We start from the raw sequence: 20,935 nt of genomic DNA on the forward strand, positions 1-20,935 counted from the left end.
TGAAAGGACTTACCCTCTTGGGTCTTGTAGTTTTAAAACTTGACCTCACAAAAATAACTAGCCTATAGTAATCATATAATGCTATATTGTACAAGTGTAACCGAGTTGAATCAGCGCGGATTCCTCGTGAGTCCCGAGTGGTAGCGAGTGGATTGGTTAAACTCACTCCCCAGGTATACAGTAAAGGCATGTTAATCAGCTCCGCCAAGGGAGCTAGCTCTCTTGGCGTTGCGGTCAACATGTCGGGACTCCCAAGCCGAGGGTCGGCAGTTCGAATCCACCCCTGGGCAAGCCCTTAACATGGGTTGCTGCAAGTACCACCTACACAACGGCGTTACACAAGCAGGTAGCTACTAGTCATTTCACACAAAAAACTTTACATGTCATGCAGCAGCTATAGGTCAAAACCATATCAAAGAGAGGAAATCTCTGCACAACCGTGTACGTCAGGTGCGTCGGAAAAGGCAGGATCAAATGAAAAAAGAGGACTCCCGCACACTGACTCCCACTTCAAGGCTTTTAATATTAATGCTGCAACGTTTCGGTCACAAGACCTTCATCTGGCATATGGTATGACAGAACACTGGAACCTATTTATAGGAACGTGCGGGAGTCCTCTTTTTTCAATAGGTCAAAACCATACCACAGCAAATTAGCAATACATCCACATCTGTAAGTGTGATAAGGTCACTGTACCAGAGACACACTGACTCGGCAATAATTCCCTCTGAGAATGGAAATAATATAGTGATTGCCGTGTTTCCTCTGTATTCATTTTTAGCTAGCAGCCGTGCACCTCCACAGTGCAGCAAGGAAAGTACCACCACTGCTGGAGAAAATGTGACATTACAATTAGCATTGTAATTGAGTTTTAAATCTAAAACTAAGTGTGGTCCGAATGTTTTAGAAGTAATGATTTTACGATTAAAGCATTTTTTAATCACTACAGGCTCAGCTTGAAACCAAAATTTAGACCCAAGCAGTGACAGATATGGGGTAAAAACTAGAATTATCCCCCAAGCACCGCCACAGCTATATGAAATGACAGAGGAAACACTGGTTTAATTCAGTTCCTTAGAGCAGAGGTTCTCAAAAAAAAATCAGCCAAGGACCCCTTACAAGATAGAAAATATACTGGGGACCCCCTCATTCTGATTTTTTATTTTGGGCTAAGCTTAATTGTTTCCATGGTAACGTGCTTGACTTTTAAATAGATAGGTTTGTTAAATTAGAATGTAATCCATGAACAATTTTAGATTTAAAGCATACAATATTTCCGTTGAACTATGAAGCTTTTGCACACACAAAAAGTTTTTATTTTTATTTTCCTGAAAACTTTTCGCGGACCCCCTGGCAAAGTGCCACGGACCCCTGGGGGTCCCCGGACCCCCATTTGAGAACCACTGCCTTAGAGGAGTGGTTCTCAAATGGGGGTCCGTGGCACTTTGCCAGGGCGTCCGCGAAAATTTTTCAGGAAAAAAATAAATAAACTTTTTTTGGTTGCAAAACCTTCATAGTTCAACGAAAATATGTTATGCTTTAAATCTAAAATTGTTCATGGATAACATTCTAATCGAACAAACCTATCAATAGCACGTTACCGTGGAAACAATTAAGTTTAGCCCAAAATCACAAATCAGAATGAGGGGGTCCCGTCCCCGGTAGATTTTCTATCTTGTAAGGGCTCCTTGGCTGAAAAACATTTGAGAACCTCTGGCTCAGAGCAGCTATTATGTGAAAGTGGAATGAATGGTTTGGATCTCTGCTGTAGAAGGAACACAATTCCTAGTACACGCAGTGTACCTTGGTGAATAAAGGTGATTCTGATTCTGATCCTGATCTGAGCGAGCACCATAAAGGGGAGAAGAAAAGAATGATCCTGTCATGAGGAGATGGAAAAGATTTCCCACAAGTTCAGTCGTCGCGTTATTATTTATATATGTGCAATGAACAAAGAATAGCACAAAGAATAGCTGAGGCCAACCTACAACACTCCCTAAAGATATATTCATGTCTCCACCCCCCTCTGTCTCCACCCATAGCTTTACTTCCTCCTGCCTGGAGGGAGGGAGGGGGAGGGGGAGAGAGAGAGAGAGAGAGAGAGAGAGAGAGAGGGAGAGAGAGAGGGAGAGAGAGAGAGAGAGAGAGAGAGAAAGAAAGAGAGGGAGAGAGAGAGAGAGAGAGAGAGAGAGAATTATTGAAAACCAGACCACTTTTAAGATGATTTTAAGATGACTTGGAGCAGTGAGGCCCTGTACTCTTCCTCTGTGGCCGGGGACAGACTTAAATCTATCAACAAGGAGCCATTTGGAAAGGTAATACTGAGACAACTAATCAGTGTTCTCCCTCTGCTGTGTGAGTGTTTAGGGTCAGGAACTTGTCGGGGCGGTTTGTGCCGGTGTTAAAATGGCCTTGAACGCTGCGCGTGTTTTCGCTATAATGGAGCAGGTGTAGCCGGGTTGGAATTGTATATTATTTTTCTTGGTCTTGTTTGGACAAGTGCAAAAAAAAAACTGCCTAAACAAATACACAAATACACAATTAGAATTATGTTCCAACTTCATTGTACCAGTTGTATCTGTTCACATTTGTAAAAAAAAAAAAAAAAAAAAAGTTTTATTAGAATATTTGCTTGGTGTCACATAGGCTACCTCTGTTGGGGTGGGAAAGATCATTTTTTACTACCGTGGAGGGGGAAACACAAGTGTTTGCGTACATGTCAGACTACAGTGTAGTACTACACAGTTTGTCAAGATCATAGGCTTTTGAGTTTTTTCTCCCACCTCTCTGAATAAATTATACTACTAGTACTTTGAATTCACACTATGTTACTTTATGACAGAGAAGTTGGTGTCTTTGTTAACAACACTGACAAATGGTCTCTACATATCCTAGGACTACCTAGGATCTCCGTAGTTACACCACTCAACATCCCTTCTCTGTCCCAGTGGGGGTTTGTATTTGAACTAGGAGGTCGACTCCACAGAACACCATGAGGTAAGGAGTGACATCCTGGATCGTGAGAAAATGCTTTAGGTGCACTTTTTATTTATTTATATATAATTCATGTCTAGGAGGAAGCCTGCTTGATGCTGTTGTCTCACAGGCCAGAGTGCATGAACAGAAGATCAATGTAGACTTAGAGAGGTTGATGTTTCACAGGGTGCGAACCTTCTCCAGAGGACAGATCCTGCAGGAATTCCAACTTCGATGTCAATCACTCGCTGCCAACGACAGCAGAGGCTTCAAACAGGAGTTTGAGGTATTTCCAAATGGGGACTTGGGTTACATTTGTGACTGGGAAACACCAGCCTTATATGTTTTATGATTGGGGGAAACATGCTAGAGGTGTTCTCATGTATACTAACGTGTGTGCCTTGACTCTGAGAAGGAGCTGAACGACGTTGGCAAAGAGCTCTCCTCCAGGGCGGGAGAATTGGAGGCCAACAGAGAGAAGAACAGATACCCCAGTATTTTGCCATGTAAGTAACAGTACATTGTAACAGTACATGTAAGTAACAGTACATTGTAACAGTACATGTAAGTAACAGTACATTGCCGCTATCATAGTAAAACAATTCACAGCGCACGACCCGATGCACGTTGAGATGCGTATTTGCCATTCATCCATTTCCTGACCCCGTTCGGTTGCAGATGACCACTGTCGGGTGAGGCTGTCTCTCCAAGACTCCCAGCCACACTCGGACTATATCAACGCAAACTTTGTGCCCGTAAGAATTCATTCAGTTCCTCAATCCTTGTCATGTAATATATAGCTTGGTGGTTCTCAAAGTCTCAGTTCTCAAAAAGGGGAATCAATGACAGAATGTATTTGAGTATTTTGGCAATGGGTTTCATACACTTTCTGTAATAAAACATCTAAAAGCAAAAAATCTGATCAGATAGGGGACCCTGCGACAAAATGGTCTTATAAATTGGGGGGGGGGGTCAATTTGTGTCAGTTTAGGGGTCCTCGACCTGAAAAAGTTTGAGAACCACCGATATAATTATTTTCACTCATGGGTCTCCCTGCTTACCTCCCGTCTTACCTACATACCGTACCTACCTTACTACCTCTCTGTCCCCATTGACTGTTGGCCTGTCTCTGTGTTTGGTTACCTGCCTGTTTGTCCTAGCCTGGGTAAACCCAGCCTCCACTTGACCTCCACGTCTTATCAGTCGCAAAGAAACTTGCGTCACGTTAAAAGGCTGGGTTCACCCAGGCTATGTTTGTCCTGCCAGGATTAACACACTCACTCACTTACCTGGCTAGTCTGTGTGTAATGTCTGTGTGTATTTATCTAACCCCATAATGGCCGTGTGTGTCTCTACTCAGGGTGGAGGATCGGAGAGAGACTTCATCTGCACGCAGGGTCCTTTGCACAACACCATGGCGGACTTCTGGAGGATGGTGTGGGAGCAGAACGTCAGGATCATCGTCATGGTGACAGCGCTGAGACACAAGGACACGGTGAGAAGCACATTCCTTCAGTCAGTGTGTGTGTGAGTGTGTGTGTGTGTGTGTGTGCGTGTGTGTGTGTGTGTGTGTGCGTGTGTGTGCGGCGGTTGCATGCTAATCGTTAATTATAGTGCAAAACAAAATATGCAGAAAGTCTGCTGCAGTGCTGCTCCTCTGGTTTGACCTTTCTGAAGTGGATAATGCGTGTCGACAATTTGCATATCCCAAAGGCTACTATTAGCAGCCTATTATATTAGCTTATTACCTACGTCAACGACCCCTAAACTGACACAAATTAGACCACAGATCCCCATTTGATACATTTTTTGTCCCAGCAGGGTCCGATCTCTTTCCTGATGATGACCTCCCACTCTCCTGTGGTGTTGAGGGCGTTGGGCTGATTGGGTGCACCTGGGCACTCATTGACTCAAGACCTTCAGACCAGAGTCTCTCTCCCTCCTCAATGATGCGCCTTTTATTTTGTTTGATGTGATTTGTGTTGTCTAGTTATTTCCCCTTGGCTTTAGTTAATAAGTTTAGTTTTAACTTTGGCGTTATGACCCCTCATTTGTTACTTCCTTGAGCCTGGTTGTGGCGAGTCATACACCAAACTAAAAGTTCAAACGAAAATGAACTAAAGCTATGGGAAAATAAGTAGACGACACAAACTACATTGTTTTATTTTATTTAACCAGGTCTGTCCCATTGAGATTAAAATGTATTTTATAAGAGAATGAACAAATGAAACAAAGTACATCGGTGAGGAGGGAGAGAGATTGAACTGTCTGAATGGCTTCTTAAGCCCAATCAGTGCACTGGGTCCAGGTGGTGGACCCAATCAGCCTAAATACCCCAACACCAGCAGGGTCCTGCAAGACAGGGCCAGGAGAGTGGGAGAGTACAATTTGAGTTGTTTTATTACAGAAAGTGTATGAAACCCATGGCCAAAATATTCACACATTGTGTGACTTATGGATGGAATTCTAGTGAAACAAAACTATTCCCCTTTAAAAGGGTCTTTTTGTCCCCTGGAACACCCTGAACTAGGACCCCTGACCCCTGACCCCGCTTTTCTGTGTGCACAGGTGCTGTGTGATAAGTATTGGCCTCTGGAACGAGGGACAGTTTGTCACGGACCGGTCCAAGTGACCACACTGACCCGCAAACAAGGTGGTCCCGATTATTTTATCACCACCATCAACCTGAGACGGGTGAGCGCAACGCACATTCATCATCAAAGAAGTTTCTCAATTTGACAATTAGCTGAAGATGGGACTCACAAAGTCCTGGTGACTTGTCTGTGTTTCAGAGAGGTTGTCCAACAGAGAGGATAGTAACGCACTACTACTACCCCTCCTGGCCGGACCAGGGGGTCCCCAAAGGCATAGCCTCGCTCTGTGCCCTCACTGAGCACGTGCGGCAGCATTTGGAGACCATTCCACGCCTGGGGCCAGCTGTGGTGCACTGCAGGTCTGACCTCTGACCTCTCCTTTAAGGAACCCATTGCCAGTGTTGTGCAAGTTACTCAGGAGACTAACTCATATTTAATTGAATGCCTATTTAACTCGGAATGTAAATTCACTGCCTATTTAACTCGGACTGTAAAATACATATTTTATGCCTACTGAACACTCGTCGTGTATATATTAGACTGCACTTGCAATGTTGTGATTGTATTTTTGTTGTTTTTCCGATTTCTTTATCTGAATATTGACATGACCGCTACGCTGCACGACACTAATTCCTCATGTAATCTTGCACATACTGTGGCAATAAACGTGATTCTGATTCTGAGGAACTGTAATAAGTTACTTTAGACGCATTACTCCTTAAAAAAAGTAATATTTATATTACTTTGTATCAAAACTAATGTTACGTTAGGCTACTCGTTAAAATTACTACATTACTTTCACTACCCGCCCCCTTCCGAAAAAGTGATGTACCTATTTAGCCAACTCTTTCAGAACTAAATCCACTTTAGTTGGAACAATAATTAACCTTACAAGAGGAGTCATCAACCAAACTGCGTCCTGTTTATTTGCCTACCTAGGGGGATGGGGGGGATGAAATGCGTTCTGGCAACCCAGTAGTCTCGCATAGCTAGACCTACGTCCACACATTTTCTCCAGCACTGGCACTTACTTGGATTACGAACTAATATTCCGGGTTTTGGACATTGTAATCCCTTACACTACTCGTTATTACTGGGGAAAGTAATATATTACAGTGATATATTACTGGAGTAATATGTTACTGCTCAACACTGCCCATGACTCACTTATGATATATATGAATAGCATTAGTCTTTCATAAGCCTATGTAGAGTTTGTAGTGTTATCTGGTGGGACACGATGGGACTGTCTGTAATAGTTGATGTTTGTATGCGTTGCAGTGCAGGCATCGGGCGGTCCGGGGCCTTTGTAAGCTTGTTGTGGCTGATGCAGCTGTGTGTGAGGGGCGTCCGGCCTGAGGTCCGCGCTGCGGTGGAAGACCTACGTCGACACCGCATGTGGACGGTCCAGACTCTGGTCAGTCCACTGCCACGGGCTCATGATCACACATTCCCCTGTCTCAATGAGGACTTCTACCTGAATGGAGGGCTGCACTACAATGCCTTAAATAGCTTACCCCTAGTCGTTTATCCTGAAGTATTTCGAGTTGAACACGTTACTTTAAAATGTAAATTGTTGTGTGGGTTGAAACATTAGCATGCTCCCTTGTATGGTGTCGTCAACTCAGTAACAACCTCATTATCTGTAGATATATACAGTATATATATATGCGTATATATTCCAGTTTATACTATAGACTGAATAGTGTTATTTAAGGAGTATAACATCATGTAAGTATGATGCGAGATAAAACATGTTTTCCCTGCATACACTTGACAAATCCGTTACCAACTTTTTTGTACAGGATTACTGATTTTAGCATGGAATGCTTTGTGAAATGGAGGACTCGCGCACACTGTCTTCACTTGCAATTAAACTCCTTAATAAATAGATGTATAACATTTTTAAACATTCTTGTGTTTATTAAACGCTTTAATAAACAAAAGTATAACGTTTTATACCTCCGTTTATTAAACTCTGCAATAAACAAAAGTATAACATTTTGAAACATTATTCTTCTGTTTATTAAACTCTTTAATAAACAGAATAACGTTTTGAAACATTTGATTTGATTTGTTTATTTGGACATTTTGAAACGTTATTCTTGTTTATTACACTCTAATTGCAAGTGAAGACAGTGCGCGGGAGTCCATTTGCCCGTGTCCTCCTACGCACCTGTCATTTGTCACAGTGGGATGCATTGCAATTACATGCGTTTGTGATGAGATAATTGTAATCCCTTCATTTTTACTCCATTACTCCTCACCTGTGACAGCATCATAAATGTGTCATGTGATCACAACACTCATAAAGTCAGGGTGAGCCAATGGAAGGTGCAAAGTGTCCTCATCACCTGCTCATTCTGAATGTGTGTCAACAGGAGCAGTATATATTGGTTCATCGCTGTCTACTGCACTGGCTCAGTGGAGGATCTGTGGGCACCTCTGCACAGTGAGAAAACAAACACACTAGGGGTGTCACGATATTTCGTCGCATGATATATCGTGATATCGAAACGTCACGATATCGATATCGTCAGAAAAAAATGATATCGTAAAAAAAAGATTTTTTTTTTTTTTTTTGCTCCTGAATAGTAATAGAACAAATTTAGCAGGATCAACACGCATGAGTGAGGGGGTAGACTACTACTGGCATGGCAAAACAGCTCAAGGGGTACATAAGATTACATAAGTTTAGGGACCATTGAGCATGAGTTATTTAAGAAATAGATTGTATACTTTATTTTTCTTTCACCATGCAACAAACATTTAGTTTGTGACATTGTGACACATTCTATTGCAAGAGAAGCATTATCTTCCATGTTGTTTTTTAGTTATTATAATAACAATTTCCAAAAACAGCATTTGTTTTGTATTTTGTGTATTTCAAATGAAAGACTATTTTTCCAGTATTTTCCCAGGGCTCCCTTGAAAAGAGGTTTCGATTTCAACGGGACTCACATCTTTAAATAAATGATAAATAAATACATAAAAATTATTTACTTTTGTTAAAAAAAAATAGTTAAAATATCGTATCGTTATCGTGAACCCAATATCGTGTATCGTATCGTGAAATTAGTGTATCGTGACACCCCTAAAACACACCAAGCTTGATTTCAGTATAATAGGAACACGATCAGTCGCTGTACTAGTGCATGATTGCATCTTAACAAGGTGTCTCTTCTCTCTCTGCAGCTCACAGAGTCAGAGCCAGAGCCAGGATCGTACCCGCAGCATGAGGAGGAGGCACCAGCCCGAACGTTCCAAGCCTCAGCCAGAGCCGCCGCAGAACTCACTGCAGCATCTGCTCCACCCTGGGAACCTACTGAGGCGACTACTGCCTTCCTCCATGCAGCTTAACTCAAACTCGCATAGCTGAGCAGACCAGACATACTGAAAACGAGGCACACCCACAGCTTTTTAAGCTCATCCAAAGCTCTCACACCTGAGAGGATTCGTCACAGACTTTTATGCAGAAATGCGGTGCTCAAGTGGATGAGGACAACGGGACCTCAGTGGGCGGGGGACATGAGGCCTAGGGGGCATTATGCTGATAAAAGGTGACAGGAGAGACCACAGCACTGCATCGTCACCAGCCGGAGGAGAAGAGCTGAGAGGACACCCTGTGGATCAGGTCAAACCCGTTCCGCCACACTGGATTAGAAGGAACGTGAGAACAATCAGGCTGATAATAAACGCAATTCAACACCAAGGGAGCAAACAAGCCTACCTTTTGTCACACCGCCTATAGCGACGTTTAAGAACCCAACGTGTTCAACCAAAAATGTGTACTGCATAACTTCAGATGAATACTTTAACATGTCATGTGTATGTATGTCCCAATATGTTCATCAGTGAATTGTTTGCCTCCACTACTGATGGAGTTATGCGAGGTTGAGCAATATATACAGATCCTTTCCAAAAAATGTGATCATGGAAATAGCATGGCATCGAGGCAGTAATGAAAGGAAAAGGATTCCCGAACAAGTATTGAGTGCAGGCATGAACATAACTTTTCAGAAGATCGACACTTGTTTTGAAAATACCGGTTTATGATTGGTTTTATGTGATATTTAATTCCTTGAAATATTGTTTGGGGTTTTTTGTTTTGGGTTTTTTTTATGAGCTGGAAGCCAGACTTATGCAAAGTTAAACAAATAAATACTTGAAATACTTTACTTTGTGTGTAATTAATCTATAATCTATGAAAGTTTCACTTTTTGAAAGGAATTATGGAAAAAAAACTAACTTTTCCATGATATTCAAATTTTTTGGAAAGGATCTATATGTATGTATATATATATATAGTTTATCATTGTATAAAAATTGGATAATTTTGATGCGATCAGTACTTAAGGATGCATGTGCAGCATAATTGATAATGGACTTATAAAGACACATGGTATAGTGGCTGCACAAAAGACACATGGTATAGTGGCTGTACAAAAGGTTCATGTTTCAAAAACACACAGGCACTGCCATTCTCCTTAGACGACTGAAACCTATACAGTACATGAAGGAGCTATGAGTATTATACATTATAGAACAATAAGGGCTAACCCACTTTTCAGAGTCTTTCATGTTTTCTTACGTAATAAACATTTATGATACAATGGATCCCTCTGTGGGCGAGTCCTGGGGTTGTGGTGATGTACTGAAGAGGGAGAGGCGGACCCGGCAGTGGGCCGACTTCACCCTCCCCTCTGCCAGGTGTCCCCCTTGTGGCGGCTGCAAGTAGCTGCAGGTAGAGTCACGACGCTGTATGGCAACAAAGTCCATAACAGAATTAAGGTCCTCCTGAAGTCAGTTCAACGCTGCTGATCTGAGCTAGTCTGATAGGGGGCGCTACAGCCCACGCACCGTTCACTAATAAGCAAGTCCTCTCAAGAGCTCAATGTGTCCACAATGTCAATTCAGACTGACAGAGTTGAGACACAAAGACAGAGAGAAAGTCACACAAGCTGAAAGTGAGCTGCCCATGCCCGGCTACTTGACGCAGTATAAATACCACTGTGGTATTCTGTGTGAGATGCAATGATAAGGTTATGAGGGGAAGGTATAGCGAGAAAGAGGAATATATATGAAAAGCAGCGTTAGCGCAGCCCAACCTCACCTCAGTGAAAAATATATATGAAATATATTACAGATTAAAACAAAAAACAGCAAAGAAAATATACAATGATTCCACACTGTTGGTAGGACGACCCAACAGTTTAAAACATTTAAATTAAGTCCAATTAGGTCCAATAAAAAGATTAGACACTACATCCTTTGGCCGAAAGAACAAAAAACAAGACAGTGGTGTTGGGGGGTTGATAGATGATGCCTCTGTAAGGCAAAAACCTGCTCTCTGTATTTGCTGGATGTTTATGTACAGTCAGTGTGTTCAACGTGACGTGATGGATAGAAACATCTACATGCCGCACCTCGAAGAGCACAGGAGGACGTGAGAGAACGGAAAACGACTGATCGTGAGCGATCAAAGGCTGGCTGAAGAAAGAGAGAGAGAGAGGGGAAGGATGAGCTTAGTCCATTTGTCCTTCTTCCCCCGGGTCCAAACTATTGCAAGCTCACCGACACCGACATGTTGAGGACTTCCTGGATTTCCCGGATGACGAGGATGCGGGCGAGCATGTGATCCAGCTGCTCTCTGGGGATTGGCTGTGTGGAGTACCAGATGGGGCTGTTTGGAGCCACGACAGGCTCTGGGGTCAGGTAGAAGGTGTCGTTCCGGCCTTTAGCGCTCTGTGGACTGACGGTAGAAAAATAAAGAGAGAGATGTGAGTAAACAGAGCGGACAGCGAGGAGTTTCACTGGCAGGTTGGGAGGATCACACTATCACCCCCAGTTCCCCTCCCCCCGAACAGGCGTCCCCCCGACCGACCAGAGGAGGCGCTAGTGCAGCGACCAGGACTCATACCCCCACCGGCTTCCCACCCGCAGACACGGCCAGTTGTGTCTGTAGAAACTAGGGATGTTCATTTTGAAAATTTTCCAAAATCGATAATCGGTGAAAATTAACGATCAATTATCGATCATCGATTTTATTAATACTTAGAAAATTTTCAATATTTTCAATTTTTTTTTTTTTTTTTTTTTACAAAATTAATGCCTATGGCAGAAAATACGAAAGACAACGTGTTCTCCTCAATGAACTCTTTATTTCAATGTGTCTCCTCTCCAACACTGCTGTCCCCAGCGCATGCCGGTGTGAATTTCCCACGTTTAAAACAGTTTTGTTGGCACAAAGGCCTGTGCCCAGCCAGAAAACTAGAGACTATATGAAGCTCCACCTCACGTTAGTCGGCTGTGCAATGGAGTGGGGCGAGGAGGAACGAATTCCACCCAAACCTAGTACAAAAAATAAATAAAAATAAAATAAAATAAAAAATAATAATAATTAAAAAATCGATCCAAATGCCACAGGATCGATTCCAATCCTTAACGATCGATTATCGATTTTCGATAATTGATGAACATCCCTAGTAGAAACATCTGACTAAGCCGGGAGTAGCTGCCGGGAATTGAACCTGGGTCTCTGTGTTGGTAGACAAGTGTTTTGACCTCAACACATTCCCATTCCCCCCACCAGGCTTAAAGGGACAGCTCACCCTAAAATCTAAAACTACATGTTTTTCCTCTTACATGTAGTGCTATTTATCCATCTACATCGTTTTGCTGTGAGTTGCGGAGCTTTGGAGATATCAGGCGTAGAGATTTCTGCCTTTTCTCCAACACAATGGAACTGGATGGCACTCGGCTTGTGCTGCTCAAAACGGTGACCTGGTTACCCATAACAGACCCAGTTGTGAACAGTTTCATGTAGGAACTAACTAGTAGCTAGCGGGTGTAGTTCGGTCTAAAGAAAATAGTCCCTACATGAAACTGCACACAACAAGGTTTGTGGATTATCTTGAGTAACCGGGTCATGATTTCTGGAAAGAGACATTGCTGTTGAGTTTTTCAAATGTATGTTTTTGTCACTTCGACCACCACAAGCCGAGTGCGATCCAGTTCCATTGTATATCAGAGAAAACAGAAATCTCTAGGGCTGATATCTCCAAAACTACTAACACAAAATGATCTAGGTGGATAAATAGCAGTACAGGTGAGAGGAAAAACATGTATTTTGGATTTTAGGGTGCGCTGTCCCTTTAAATTTTTTTTTTTCTTCGCTTTTTTCCCTCTTCGATTCCACACCAGCCTTATTGTATTGCATAACCCCACCCCCCACCCCCCCATTTACCATTTGAAGAGGTAGAAGTCATAGAGCTTGATAGGACAACGCAGAGGGTTGTCTGGGTCCTCCATCTGCTCAGCGTACATGTCATCCGTCACTGAAGAAGCAATACATACAGAGAGGTTGTTCAGTGTCCAGGTTCTCCTTGAAATTGAGCTTCCTCTTATGGTACATGTCCACTGTCGCTGTGAACCCACACTAGGGGCCGCCCTGCTCCACAGAATTTGCACGCTTATAGGCAGGTTTCAATGTTTGTTCCTCGCTGCACCCGATTGGACGAACAACAGCGTTCGACCAATCAGGGCCGTCTCAGCGAAATGTGTTTCTGATCGCATTTGATGCCTGCAATAGGCCATGCTGTGACTCCCTCTGCCTTTGTTTGGGGTTTACGACGGTTCGTTTAAAAGATCAGATACGAGTTGGTCGGGAGGCGCGGTGGAACGGACCTCATTTGCATAAAGCATCTGGCTCAATACTTTATGCAAATGAGCAGACGGGAGGCACACGCTGCTGGCTCGTGCGACTCCACGCCATGCCCCACAATGCATTGCACGGCTGCCTCCAATATACATGAATGGGAAGCGTAGGAAACTAAGGACAAAGTGGAGAAGCCCCTTCAGAGATCACAGTACAACACACGTGTGTGATCTCTGACCATTCTGTAAAGAAAGGAGATGGCCACACAGTATATTGCCGTCCCGTGCTTTATTAGCACCAAGCTAACACACATCTGGCCCAGGAAGGGCTTCATCAGGTTGCAGGATATGATCTGTGAAACCCTGATACACAGATCTCATATTCACTAACTGATGGGACATCACCTTTCTTTACTTTGATTATATCTCATATTCACTAACTGACAGGACATCGCCTTTCTTTACTTTGATTTGTTTTTGTGGCTCAGCATCCGTTTTTTCAAGAACCGTGTGGATGTGCACCACCTCTTCTCTCACCTTTCTGCCCTATAAACCTTTCTGTAGACTTGAGGAATCGGATGCTGGTGCTCTTGTCTTTGGGGTTGTTGGGACTCTTCCTGGTGTGTCTCAGCACCTTCGAAAAGGCCACTTTCAGATGCTGCTCCACTGTCTTCAGCTGGAAATATCTGGAGACAACATAAAAAAAAACATCAAATGATTGGTTTTGGTTTTGTGTGTTTCTTGGCCACAGGCTCTGATTTGAATATTTACATTATGATATATTATGATATCATGATGATATATGTACAATATTGCAGGCCCGTCTAGTGCCGGGCTAAATGACCGGTGATAGCCTCCATTTTCTGACTCTGGTAAAAACAAATCTAAAATAAATTATTTCACTGATATGACGCTAGAAAGACAAGAAGTTATACTTGACTTTTCCACCATTAAACGGGTTGTAAACATGACATGGTCATAACAGTAGCTAACGTGTGTGTCTGACTTTGGGCAATAGCAGCAGAAGTGAACAACCCAGGAAACGGTTCTGCTAAATGGGCGTAAAGACAACATACAGTATGACGGCACAGTGCGACTCACTTGGTGTTGAAGAACATGAGCGTTGTGAGCAGTGTCGAGGGCGAATGGGCTCCCAGCTGTTTACATTCCCACAGCATCTCTTCGGTCACATGACTGGGGATGACATAACCTGGTGGAGGTGGTGAAGAACAGATGATGACGACGACCTGGATATCTATAAACAGGTGCTGCACACCACTGTCCTTGCTAGGTTTTAGGGATGTCACGATACTAGAATTTCTACTTCGATACCGATACCCAGGAAGATATCGATACTCGATACCATTATTGATACCACGGGGCGAGATGACAACAACACATCAAGAGGCATAAAAAATAAACAAAGACAGATGGACGAACAGATGCATGTTTCTCCATAATCTAGACCTGATCAAACTCATTCAAAACTTTGACCTGACACAGCAGATTACACCTGCTCTAGTCATCAGCCTATCATAACACAGCAGATTACACCTGCTCTAGTCATCAGCCTATCATAACACAGCAGATTACACCTGCTCTAGTCATCAGCCTATCATAACACAGCAGATTACCCCATATCTAGTCAATGTAGTCATCAGAATACTTTGAACTTGTTGAAGCAAAATATAGCCACCAATGACAGGAAGGGAGAAATCAGTGGTATGTTTGATTTTTCATTTAGAGAAAGCACTGCTGATATTGATACAGTTGCAAATGAGTATTGTATCCGTTTTTTTTTTAGTATCGATACTTATCGATACTATCGATACCTGTTGCAAATGAGTATTGTATATCTGTTTCAAATTTTTAGTATTGACTTTTATCAATACTATCGATACTTTTGACAACCCTACTAGGTTCGATCCAAATGTTGTTCTCACCTAGAGGATGGACAGACGGTCTCCACGGCTCCAGGATCTGGTGCAGACTCTGAGTGAAGCGAGTGTAGTACGCATCTGAGAAGATGTCGTCCACACGGCCGTTATCAAACAGATACTGCAGAGAAGAACACAGAGGAAGAACCGTGTGGTCAATGAGGGTTTCCAGTCCACACCAATTGTCAATAAAGCCGTTTTCCCACATGCGTACCGGAAAATTACCTGTAAGTCAATATCGGACATTTCCCTGAATTTCCCTTCACACCTTCACGCTCGCATGTGGGAATCTAGCAGCGAAATTGCCTGTATGTTGGGGGGCGGGGGGAGCTTATTTGGGGGGTCGGCAAAACTCTGATGGTGAAATAAGTTCGCTTGTCACACAATAAATCACACTCGTTTGACTTAAGAGCAGCGTCAAGCCAGCGTAATAAACAGAGCCGATTTCCCCCCTCCCCTCTCTGCTCGAGAGAGGCCAGTCCTTCTTCAGTCCTCCGCACTTCACAGCAGCCACACAGGACAGACACGGCGAGAATGGCAGAGGCTTGCAAGCTGCCCAACGCTTGTATGTATGTAGAGAAAGAAAATGCACGAAGCGAAATGTGGAAGTAGTTTGCTTTGATGTGCGCGAATGATTAGATGATGCACGCTGGAAGTGAACGTTAAGCAACGTGTGTACACCTCGCCCATGATTGAAGGACCGGTGTCGCGGACAATGACTGGACCTGTTTCTCACTTGTATCCGTTATCGCGCATACCGCTCTTCTGACTGGCTCGAAACTGGTGAAATGTCCGCGACGACGGGGTCGCGCTTATACCGGCACAACAACTTTCCCACATGAAGGCATTAGACCACGTTCCGGTCATTTAGCGGTACAAAGCGCATGTGGGAAAACGGCTTAAGAGATCGAATGCATGTTGAAAGTGAGTGTGTGTGTTTATACCGAGCGTACCTTTTGTATGCACAGAAAGACATAGTAGAGAACATCAGCATCATAAGACTCTCCTTCCAGCCCGCGGGCCTCCTGGGTCATCAGCGAGAGGGCCATGCTGAGCTCAGCTACTGCACACGACACCAAGTCCTCCTGGAAACGCAGCGCCTGGCGACCTGCACTCACAGGTTCGGTCGACAACGAGAGATGAGACCACAGAAAAGGTGAATAAATGACAATAAAGATGTGTTTGAATAAAGGAATGATTCGTATTATTTGAAACGTTACAAAATACACATCGTGTACTGTATGTGTGGGGCACATACGGCCGATTGGGGCTAGCTTATTCTTGTCGTCTTTGTCCATCTCTGCGTTTTTCCGTTGAGCCCAGAGCCGCCACACATCCAGGCCCTCCTCTGGCTTCACCGTGGCAGGCAGCAGCAGCTCCTGGACCTGCACCTGCTGCCCGTGACCATCCACCTCTGTGACGGACACCGTCTGACCCTACACAGACACAGCAATATTACCTTCATTCTACCCCTCCCAATGTATGGATGCATGCACGCATGTATATACAGTTCCTTTCCAAAAAATTTGAATATCATGGGAAAGTTGTTTTTTCCCATAATTCCTTTCAAAAAGTGAAACTTTCATAATTATAGATTCATTACACACAAAGTGAAATATTTCTAGCCTTTATTTGTTTCATTTAATTAATTTTGGCCTACAGCTGCAGAAAACCCCCCAAAACAGTATTTCAAGAAATTAGTATAGTGTGAAGAAAATCAGCAGTTACTTCTCACTTATGACTGACTCCAGCCTCAGTCCACTCCCTCCGACAATTTTTGAATCGTCTTTGCTTGACAATCCGCTGAAGCCTGCGTTCATCCATGGTATTTCCATGATATTCAAATTTTTTGGAAAGGATCTGAGTGTACATATGTATATATATAAAGCACTATACTGTATACTTGCACAACATAGATAAATTCAAGCATTTTCAAAGACCCATGTCTATTTTCAAAAACTTTCAAGGATGACCCCCCCCTCCAATTCACAAACTTTTAAAGCCCCCCTACAGCCAGTTTAGTCATTTTTAAGATATTTCATGTGTAGCTGTTTTTTCCTGCTCTGCCAATTATATCAAGTGTTTTCCACTGCATTTTGTTGAGAAATAACCTTATTTTTGGCTCAAAGTCTTAAATGAGCTCACGTGCTAGAAACGGGTGCTGCTAACGTCAGCGTTTATGGTTATCAACGCTCACGTCACCTGTATTAATAATATACAATATTACAGTGAATACAATCTGCCGTTAGCTTGGGTTAGCTACGTTTGCTAACGTAGTTCGTTCTGGCTCAACACGCCGCGATAGTAAGTTTTAACCAGTTCGAGTTACACTCTTTCAATTTGTTTTGCTTATATGCCCACCAGCTTTGATATCTGTTGGCTGGTTATGCTGATATTTATATCAATATGTGGCTTCTGGGTGAACATTTAGCGGAGTTGAGGCAGCCATACTGTTTCCAGTCTGACCGGATGGAAGGGAGACGGAGATTGTATTGAAGGTAGGAGCGAGTTTCGGCCAAAACACACAGGACGCGGAAGCACAGTGCAGAAGCAGCAGAGCGCGCTGAGAAAGTTCTCCTTTTTGGACAACAGTGCTCCAGCCGTGACGTTGCAGTGGAACATCTTGTTACCAATAGACAAACTTTGGTGCAAAAGATTAGACTGGTGACGTAGTTGATGATGACGGCGTGTGCAGTTCTTCATCATTTCCACTGACCAGCAGGATTATACACAGGGTGGAAAAGTGACTGGAGTGAGTGGGGCTTTAAGGATCTCAAGGAGACATGGAAACCCTGCCAAGAGAGGCGGCAACACTACATGCACACGTCACCAAAGTGTTTGTACCACCAACAGAGTGGCACCACCAGGTGTCTCATTACCTGTAGCTGCTGTACCTCCTGCCCCGTCAGCCCCTGTGTGTGCAGCACCTGCTGCTGTGGATCCCAGATGAGGGACTGCGTCGCGTTGTTGTACCCCTGCACCGCCACGTGGATGTTCCCGTTCATCAGATGGGCGGGGAACAGCGTGTTAGCAGCCAGGGTGTGCACCACCTCCTCCTGGCCCCCCATCCCCACAGAACTCGTTATGCTGGAGACGGCCTGCGCCGTCTGACTTTGGCTGACGGCGACCTGCGTCGGCATCGTGGTCATTGTCGTCGTGTTCGCCCCCGAGAGCTGCACCGTGCCGTAGGCCTCCTGGGGGATGGCGATGTGCGTGACCTGCTGCTCGCGGCCCCCGGACCCGGCCGGCGCCGAGTAGACGGGGATGGTCCAGGTCTCGCCCGTGGGACTGGTGATGGTGCCCGTGGCGCTGTACAGGTGGGAGCTGTCCACGGTGAGGAGGTCCGGCCGCAGGGACACGTAGCTCTGCTGCTGGCCCTGGCCCTGGGGGATGGCTAGGACCGTGGCTACTTGATGCTGACCGGGCAGGGTGGCGTAGGACACCGTGATGGGCATGTTGTCCACCTTGCGCTTCTTGGCTGGCTGGAGAACCCCCACTCCCTGGGAAGTGGCAATGGTGGTTCCCAGCACCCTCCTCTCGGTGTTGTCTTGCTGCAGCTGGGTAGGAGAGAGCGCCCCCACTGTCTGGATTTGGATCTGTTGTCCTCCTGCCACGGCTGCCACCAGCTGAGCTTGCAGCTAAAAACACATGAGAGGGAGATGCTTGCTAATAGATAACTGTATTCAAAATGTCCTTCATCATAATAGAGCTGCAATGATTAATTGATTAGTTGTCGACAGGGCTATGAAATTATTATTATAGAAATTGACTGTGGCAGGTAGAATTGTAAAGTTACTAGCCAATTTGGCTGGTGATGAACCAAGCTTCTGAGTCTCCTTTGCCCGTGTCACTGCCTCCTCGCTTTCCAATAGACCCTTTTCACGGGGGCCATTTTGTGTCAAAAAGGCAGTGTAAACACAGGTGCAAGCAAAACAGTAACGAGGGTTATTAGTGTGTGTAGTACCTGTTGGTGCTGCTCCTCAGTGAGATCCCCAGGCTGAATGAGCTGAGCAGTAGTGACACCCTGCAGGTGTTGATGGGAACCAGAGGGCAGCTGCAGTACCTGACCCAGCATGTGGCCATGCTGACTGCCAATCTGCACCTGGAAGGAGGTCAGTGGACACTATTTAGTGGCACAAGTTTTAAATAGCACAGATTAAAAAAAGCAACGGGTTAAGGAACAACAAAGACACTAACCTGCACTATCTCAGTATCCTGCTGTTGAACTGCAACCTCCTGTAGCTGTTGCTGCTGTGGCTGGACCTGCACCTGAACCTGCACCACAAACACAAAGCACATCAGAAAGTTTAATTTCAACGGTCAAACTCGGACACAGTATTTTGCTACTCTCTACTACATAGAAATTTACCGGGCAGGCCAGTTCCAACAGTGACCCTGCAACCTCTGTACTGTCTGTGTAGATGCAGTTAGCATCTTGTTGGTAGACCATGGTGGTCGTGGTGGTTGTAACATCTCCGCCTTGCTGGCTGAACTCCTGCAGGGCGTCTGCACCCTTGCTGGCCAAAGACTCCAAGAACTCCTTCATGCGATGCTGAGGGATGCTCCGAGCTTTCTGCCTCACTAGCTCCTCATAGGAGCCTGTGGCATCCAGGGAGTTATTCATTACAGCTGGCAACACTTTCCTCTTATCAAGGCAATCTATAGAAAGATAAATCCAGTTAGGCTTTCCCTCCAACAAAAAAATAGTTTAAGGTTAAATTCACATTTTAGCACAAAATTAGCAAGGCATGGCAATGAGTCATTTTCTGTGGTCCTGTCAAAATTTAAAAGCACCAAACGCATTTGAAAGACTATGAGACATCAATGTGGCTTTTAAAAGTGAAAAGCGAGGAGGAAAATGAACTGCCTCGTTGGCGTCCGTTGAATTTGAGCAGTGTTTACAAACTGAACCATAGTTAGTGGTCAGTGTCCACCGGTAACACAGATGGATAGAAATAGGAAAGGGTTAATTCTAGTTGTCTGCAGACGAGCTGGGGCAAAAACGCGGGTCCTTTCCAAATCAGCCACGGTATTCAGAGTAACAACATAACGCTGGTGGCTGCTGCGAAATGCGCCATTCTAATTTAACGCCGTAAACAAGAAATTATGATCACTGTGTGAGAGAGCAGACTTTACTCGCTTCATTACACAACAACACGCTAGGTGAAGGGAGATAAGCTAACGTTGCGTTAGCCGCGTGTTGTTTGCAAAGAGAATCCCAGCAGCAGCCCTGTGTAACTTATGAGTGCGATAACGTGCTCATGCCGGTGGGACAAACAATACGTTATTTAGAAGTTGATAAATAACGTTAAACACCAAAGTAGGGAATGGAAAAGCTGAGCTGACTATCGCGTGTCAGCGACTAACATTTCCTTTCTGTGACTACCCAGGCTACAGCCTAGCTAGCAGGCTAGGCTAGCGTTAGCTTAGCTGGCGCGTTAGCTACCTCTCTTCCTCAACAGGGCCCAGAGGCTCGAGCCGCACAGAAGCACTTCTCTGCCCTGGAAGCGGTGCTCTCCTTCCAACGATATGGGGGGAGCAAGTGTCACTAACGTTTCTCAGTGCCCCGGTTCGTTCTGTATTTCTCGTAGTTTTCGTTAGATTACTAGCTATATTCTTTCCTTTTCTTCGCCACTCATATTTCGCTCGGCGCCATCTTACAACACAGTGGCCTTCAAGTTCAGACCAATAAGCAGGCGATTTAGAACTCTCTGCTGCTCTCGCGGTATTACCACTACTTAATATCGCGATGACTGGTGCTTGGGGGTTAGT

General features: G+C 44.4%; 2 protein-coding genes across 3 annotated transcripts; one reads left to right on the forward strand and one right to left on the reverse strand.

Annotated features, from left to right (window-relative positions):
* Positions 1 to 2,157: 2,157 nt before the first annotated feature.
* LOC310770660 (receptor-type tyrosine-protein phosphatase V-like) lies at positions 2,158 to 9,744 on the forward strand. The gene is made up of 11 exons (XM_083663402.1): positions 2,158 to 2,315; positions 2,896 to 2,997; positions 3,163 to 3,262; positions 3,392 to 3,482; positions 3,655 to 3,731; positions 4,337 to 4,471; positions 5,545 to 5,670; positions 5,769 to 5,929; positions 6,852 to 6,987; positions 7,952 to 8,022; positions 8,766 to 9,744. The coding sequence occupies exons 2-11, from the start codon at positions 2,993 to 2,995 to the stop codon at positions 8,947 to 8,949; spliced, it is 1,086 nt and encodes a 361-aa protein (XP_083519528.1). The 5' UTR covers positions 2,158 to 2,315; positions 2,896 to 2,992; the 3' UTR covers positions 8,950 to 9,744.
* Positions 9,745 to 9,914: 170 nt separating this feature from the next.
* On the reverse strand, positions 9,915 to 20,820 carry LOC310770655 (transcriptional regulator QRICH1-like). Of its 2 annotated transcripts, none has more exons than XM_083663398.1 (12): positions 20,717 to 20,820; positions 19,533 to 19,822; positions 19,361 to 19,438; positions 19,128 to 19,265; positions 18,043 to 18,801; positions 16,422 to 16,599; positions 16,117 to 16,271; positions 15,170 to 15,284; positions 14,328 to 14,436; positions 13,764 to 13,912; positions 12,817 to 12,907; positions 9,915 to 11,322 (listed from the first exon to the last, which is right to left on the reverse strand). In XM_083663398.1, the coding sequence occupies exons 2-12, from the start codon at positions 19,785 to 19,787 to the stop codon at positions 11,130 to 11,132; spliced, it is 2,220 nt and encodes a 739-aa protein (XP_083519524.1). In that variant the 5' UTR covers positions 19,788 to 19,822; positions 20,717 to 20,820; the 3' UTR covers positions 9,915 to 11,129. The 2 variants fall into 2 exon arrangements, with proteins under 2 accessions (XP_083519524.1, XP_083519523.1); XM_083663397.1 differs by having other exon boundaries at positions 20,610 to 20,813.
* Positions 20,821 to 20,935: the final 115 nt, after the last annotated feature.

The sequence above is a fragment of the Poromitra crassiceps genome (assembly GCF_964638095.1).
Source record: "Poromitra crassiceps genome assembly, contig: HAP1_SCAFFOLD_143, whole genome shotgun sequence".
NCBI classification, from domain to species: domain Eukaryota; kingdom Metazoa; phylum Chordata; class Actinopteri; order Beryciformes; family Melamphaidae; genus Poromitra; species Poromitra crassiceps.

Excerpts from the sequence above, each read along its gene's own strand:
- LOC310770660 (XM_083663402.1), top strand. Across the intron at positions 3,263-3,391 it reads GCTTCAAACAGGAGTTTGAG|GAGCTGAACGACGTTGGCAA; the intron begins GTATTTCCAAAT and ends GACTCTGAGAAG. Across the intron at positions 3,732-4,336 it reads TCAACGCAAACTTTGTGCCC|GGTGGAGGATCGGAGAGAGA; the intron begins GTAAGAATTCAT and ends GTCTCTACTCAG.
- LOC310770655 (XM_083663398.1), bottom strand. The coding sequence starts at position 19,787 with ATGAATAACTCCCTGGATGCCACAGGCTCCTATGAGGAGCTAGTGAGG. Across the intron at positions 16,600-18,042 it reads AGGAGGTACAGCAGCTACAG|GGTCAGACGGTGTCCGTCAC; the intron begins GTAATGAGACAC and ends GTGTCTGTGTAG. Across the intron at positions 12,908-13,763 it reads AAGGTTTATAGGGCAGAAAG|TGACGGATGACATGTACGCT; the intron begins GTGAGAGAAGAG and ends TTGCTTCTTCAG.